The sequence below is a fragment of the Bos indicus x Bos taurus genome, chromosome 15, assembly GCF_003369695.1.
Source record: "Bos indicus x Bos taurus breed Angus x Brahman F1 hybrid chromosome 15, Bos_hybrid_MaternalHap_v2.0, whole genome shotgun sequence".
Classification (NCBI taxonomy): Eukaryota; Metazoa; Chordata; class Mammalia; order Artiodactyla; family Bovidae; genus Bos; species Bos indicus x Bos taurus.
Window position 1 is genome coordinate 35,793,359 of NC_040090.1, and position 5,685 is coordinate 35,799,043.

Here is a 5,685-nt window from a genome sequence, read left to right on the forward strand (position 1 = left end):
TATACACAGTGACATCACTAAGGGGTTAATTTTAATTTTGAATTATAAAATATTCTACCAGATTTCCTTATTCTGGAGTTATATCTATTTTCAAAGATGACTCCACATTTTTATTTAGTATTGAAGACCAAATGGAGCTGGTCATGATAGGAGAAGTGGTATAGGTTTGCAGATAGTACTAGGCAGGCAATTTTCAGATCCTTTTCAGCCTTTCTTAACCTTTCTGTGTCTCACCCTAGGCTGCATCCTTGGCACCTGCCTAGGTCAAGCTCCCCAGACTCCAGACATAGGAAAATGTTCAACAGTAGTCAATTTACCCCAAAATATTTTCTGCTGACTGGTCTCCCTGGCCTGGAGACCCTGTACCTTTGGTTTGTCTTTCCATTCTGTACCATGTATCTTGTGGCTCTTGTGGGCAATAGTCTGATTCTGACAGTGATCAAGAAAAATACCTCCCTCCACCAGCCAATGTATCTATTCCTAGCTATGCTAGCCTTTGCAGAGCTTGGTGTCTCTGCTTCTACCCTGCCCACTGTGCTGGGCATCTTCCTTTTTGGTGCCAATGAGATCTGCTTTGAAGCCTGCCTTTTGCAGATGTTCTCCATACATTCATTTTCCATCATGGAGTCAGGAGTTCTGCTGGCCATGTCTGTGGACCGCTTTGTGGCCATCTACAACCCACTTCGGTACACCGCCATCCTGACCCTGCCCCGTATTGCTGGGTCTGCTGCTGTTCTCGGACTAAAGAGTGTGACGCTCATGTTTCCATTGCCTTTTCTCCTGAAGCATCTGCCCTTCTGTGGCCACAATGTCCTCTCCCACTCCTATTGTCTTCACTCAGATCTAATCCAGCTGCCCTGTGGGAACACTCGCCCCAACAGCATTCTGGGGCTCTGCATTGTGACTTCTACCTTTGGACTGGACTCATTGCTCATCGTCATCTCTTATATGCTGATCCTGTACACAGTGCTGGGCATTTCCTCAGGGGAGGGACGACGGAAGGCCCTTGGCACGTGTGTCTCACATATGTGTGCGGTCCTCGTGTACTACGTGCCCATGATCAGTGTGGCCCTGGTGCACCGCTTTGTGAAGCAGGCTGCACCTGCTGTCCGTCTGTTCCTGGCCAACGTCTATCTTCTGGTGCCTCCTGTGCTCAATCCCATCATCTACAGTGTTAAAACCAAGCAGATTCGCCAGGGGCTAATCCGACTCTTTCTTCAAAGAAAATAAGAAAGGAGTTGGGGCAATGAGAGAGTTACCCTCGAAGCATTCAGTGTCATCATCCAAGGAGTCCAGGGAGGGAGAAAGTACTCATCACCTTCAAAGTTGGAAAGCTTGATAAAGCTGCATGTTGATGAATATGTATTAGAGAGTGTTCATTTTCCTGTACTCCATGCTGTCATCTAAAATAGTACTGTTTACTGTTTTGTCAACTATTTATGTGTCAACTTAAAAGGCACCTACTCTTTAACACAGAAATTCCAAATCTTAGCACAGCCCTAGATTCATACTTTCATGCTTTTTCTATTTTGTTGTATATATACTTATAACGTATATATTACATATGTACCCACGGCTTTCTTGGTGGCTCAGATGGTAAAGAATTTGTCTGAAACAGGAGGATTTTATTATGTTTATAACAAAAGAGAGTGTTGAATGTCATTCTTCAAATTTTATAAGCAATACACATAAAGTGAGAATTCCTTTTGCTCCTCTCTTCACAGTATCATTGACTCCTTCAAAAGAGTTAGTACTGTTATCAATTTAGTATGTGTTGTTACATATACCAACAAATTGCTATTTTTATGTGGTAAAATTGTTGTACAAAAAGTATTATCAAATGTGTGTGTGTGTGTGATTTGTTATTTCTTTGTTGCTGATACATCTGGATTTTTTTCCTGAGAATATTTCATAGTGTGGACAGATCCTATATCTGTGTTTATCCTGGAAACCTGTTCAAACTTTGGGACAATTAGAATCAAGCTATGTCCTAAAACCAAAGTCCTATAACTGAGATTAAGTATTGAGAATAAATCTAGACAGAAGAGTTTTGTGACTCAGAAGTCTGCAAACTTCTTGAGGAATACTGACTTTGGGGAATAAGACTAATTCTCCTGCTAAGACCTTTTTGGAAGAATTTCTCATGAAAATGATGACATGGAAAGCAGAGGGGATAAGTTTGCTAATGCTAGGATATCCTTTGTCCACTTGAGATTTTGAAATGTGAGGTTTTTAGAAGCTGCCTGAGTCTGAGTCATTGTAGACTGAATGTTAGCAGGGTAATATGGGAAGGGAAATTTTTCTGATACCTTATTTTTCTTGGATTCCTAAGGGCCTGTTTCTATCTTTCCCATAGTAGCATTCATGGCTATGAAGACTAGCCATATTTTTTACTTCTTATTGTTTGTCTCATACCACACATCACAGTTGTAATCAAGAAATTATTTTTATATTGCTTTACCTTTTAAATGCCTCTCTGGTCCACTACACTTTAATTTTAATAAGGCATGGACTCTGTCTTCTCTTCTCATTATGTACCTCCAGTGATTCCAGACATGCCTGAAATATACTAGCTACTCAGTAAATATTTGGTGGATGAATAAATTAATTATTGAATGAATGAATACAGGTCTACACATATTTCCTTATCTCTTATGTTTATATCACCCAAAGAAAGATATGGATAATTTTTATTTTTTACTTCATTAGGCTGTATCTGAATTTTGTTTCTAATCAAGGTTATTTTTCTCAACATATTTTGTCTACTACTAAAATAAAAAGGTCAATACATGATTTCATAATACAATATATAGGCATATCTTGGCGATATTGTGGGTTTGGTTCCAGACAACAGTAAGTAAATATCACAATAAAGCAAATCACACAATTTTTTTTTTGGTTTCTCAGTATACAAAAAGTTATGTTTATACTATACCACAGTCTATTAAGTGTGCAATAGAATTAGGTCTAAAAAACAATGTACATACCTTAACAAAAATATTTTATTACTAAAAAATGCTGCTGCTGCTAAGTCGCTTCAGTCATATCCGACTCTGTGCGACCCCATAGACGGCAGCCCACCAGGCTCCCCGGTCCCTGGGATCCTCCAGGCAAGAACACTAATGATTAGCTAAACCTTCAGTGAGTCTTAATTTTGTTGCTGCTGGAGGAGTTTGCCCCCGTGCTGATGGCTGCAGATTGATCGGGGTGGTGGTCGCTGAAGTTTGGGGAGGCTGTGGCAATGTTGTAAAGTACGTTAACATGCACCTGTCGACTCTTCCTTTTATGAAGCAATTCTCTACAGTATGTTTGATTTCTGATAGTAATTTACCCAAAGTATACCTGCTTTCAAAATTGGAGTCAGTCTCAAACCTTGCCACTGCTTTATCAATTAAGTCTATGTAATATTCTAAATTCTTTGTTTTAATTTCAACAGCTTTCAAAGCACCTTCACCAGGAGTATATTCCATTTTGAGAAATAACTTCCTTTGCTCATCTATAGAAAGTGGCACCTCGTCCACTGAATTTTCATCTTGAGGTTGCAGCAGTTTAGTCACATCTGCAGGCTCCACTTCTAATTCCAGCTCTATTGCTAAATTAACTATATCAGCACTTACTTTCTCCACTAAAGTCCTGAACCCCTCAAAATTACTCATGAGGGTTAATAATCTTTCAAATTCTTGTTAATGTTTACATTTTGACCTCTTCCCATGAATTAGAAATATTCTTAATGGCATCTAAAAAGGTGAATAATTTCCAGAATTTTTTTTTCAATTTCCTTTTCCCAGAACCATTAGAAGAATCACTATGTATTGCAATTATAGCACTATATTGACCAGGTACATTGCCAATGAGCAGTCATACTCACACTTTTTTTTTTTTTCCCTGAGCAGTAATCCTCAGTATTCTTGACTGGAGAATCCCATTGATAAAGAAGCCTGGTGGGCTGCAGTCTCTCTCTCTCTCTCTCTCTCTCTCTCTCTCTCTCTCTATATATATATATATATATATATATGTGTGTGTGTGTGTGTGTGTGTGTGTGTGTGTATTCCACTTTGCTGTACAGCAGAAACTAACACAACATTGTAAACCAACTATACCTCAATAATTTTTAAAAGGTTCTATAAATGGTAGAATTTTTAAGCCAACTCTTTTTTTCCCTCTTGTCAGTCAGAAAATTAGCAAATGAAGTAGCCATCTACTTCAGCAATTTTAAATCATTTTAACATTGGATTCTGGAAATGCTCATTTTCTACTAGCTCTTCCACAGTCATTTTATGCTTGGAAGCCCTATTCATTATACCTTTCTGACCAATCTCCCCTTCCCTTGACTCTAACTCAATCTGGAACTTTTTCTCACAATAATATAACCCCTTGGATCCTGTCATCTCCTGATATTAAACATCCTTGATATTTATGGATATCAACATTTTTATGCCCTGTTCCTTATATATTAAATATATATTTGCGAAAGCCATAGTCAATGATCATAGTAGAGGAATATATAATTTCTCTGGGATATAATTTTCTTATAATAGTTATAATAATAGCTAGCCCTTATGATGTACTTCTGATAATCTAGACACTTTTCTAAGCAATTTGTATATATGAATTATCTCATTTTCATACAGGATGCATTCAATTATTATTACTATTATTATACTCATTTCACAGAAGTACTGACTCAGTACACTTGCTTGTTTCTTTCAAGGATCCCTGGACATTGAAAAGAAGCAATGTAATTAGCTAAGTAATTTCTCCTCAGGGAACCAAGTCCCTCTCTCTTCCTCCACTCACCAGAGCTGATCAGCTGACAAAGAAGGGCACAGCATCCCCCTAGGATAAGGGAAGTATTAAAGCTAAGATGGCTGGGACTTGGTAAACTGAGCTCCCTAGTCCTACTTGATGTTCAGAGGTCAGATCTGTTTGTGGTGAGTACTCAAGCCCATAATCTCCAGCCCTGCCTCCTGAAGCAGCTTTCAGAAGCAATTGCCAAGAGCCTCAACTCTACCCCACAATTTGCCCTCTAGATATTTCCATAGTCACTGGCCATCTTTCTAGCTTCCTGAGCCTATGTGACAGGATGAGAAGATTTTTCTAAACTTGGTAGCAGATGAAGAACAAAATGAAAACATCCAACTGTCATGGATTTCAGAAAGAGCTTAGTCATCGTACTGTCTTCAGTTGGTCATGCAATGCATATATCTTCTTTATAGTCTCATCTGTTAAGTGGGAAGTCCTTGTGTCCTTGTTTCCCTCACAGATATGGTCTGAGTATGAGTGAGACAATGACAAAAGTATATCAATATTAATAGAAATGTGGGGGCAAACTGACTTTGGATGATTCCTTCTGATAATGCCTGAGGGTGGAGGTAGAAAGAGCAAGGGGTAGTAACATTCAGTGATTGCTCAAAGCTCACATTAAACACCTAGAGTCACTCTGAGACGTAGGTATTCATATCTCTCTCTTTAAACATAAAGAAATGAAGCTTCACAAGTGCTTAAGTAAGTAAAGCACGTAGCATTCATTTCTAATTCTGTTCACTTTCAGAGATGTAGCATGAACTAGATCGCATACTTTTCTTTCTAAGGATTTGTTGTTTCTTATGTGTGCAATAGACTAAATTATGCCTTTTAACCTCTCTAAAACTGAAACACTCCTATCATACAAATCCTAAACTCAGG

General features: G+C 38.5%; 1 protein-coding gene across 1 annotated transcript; it reads left to right on the top strand.

Moving 5' to 3' along the window:
* Positions 1-294: 294 nt before the first annotated feature.
* LOC113905186 (olfactory receptor 51I1-like) lies at positions 295-1,230 on the top strand. The gene has a single exon (XM_027562162.1). It carries the CDS (start codon positions 295-297, stop codon positions 1,228-1,230), a length of 936 nt encoding a protein of 311 aa, XP_027417963.1.
* The last annotated feature ends 4,455 nt before the right edge of the window (positions 1,231-5,685 follow it).

Excerpts from the sequence above, each read along its gene's own strand:
- LOC113905186 (XM_027562162.1), top strand. The coding sequence starts at position 295 with ATGTTCAACAGTAGTCAATTTACCCCAAAATATTTTCTGCTGACTGGT.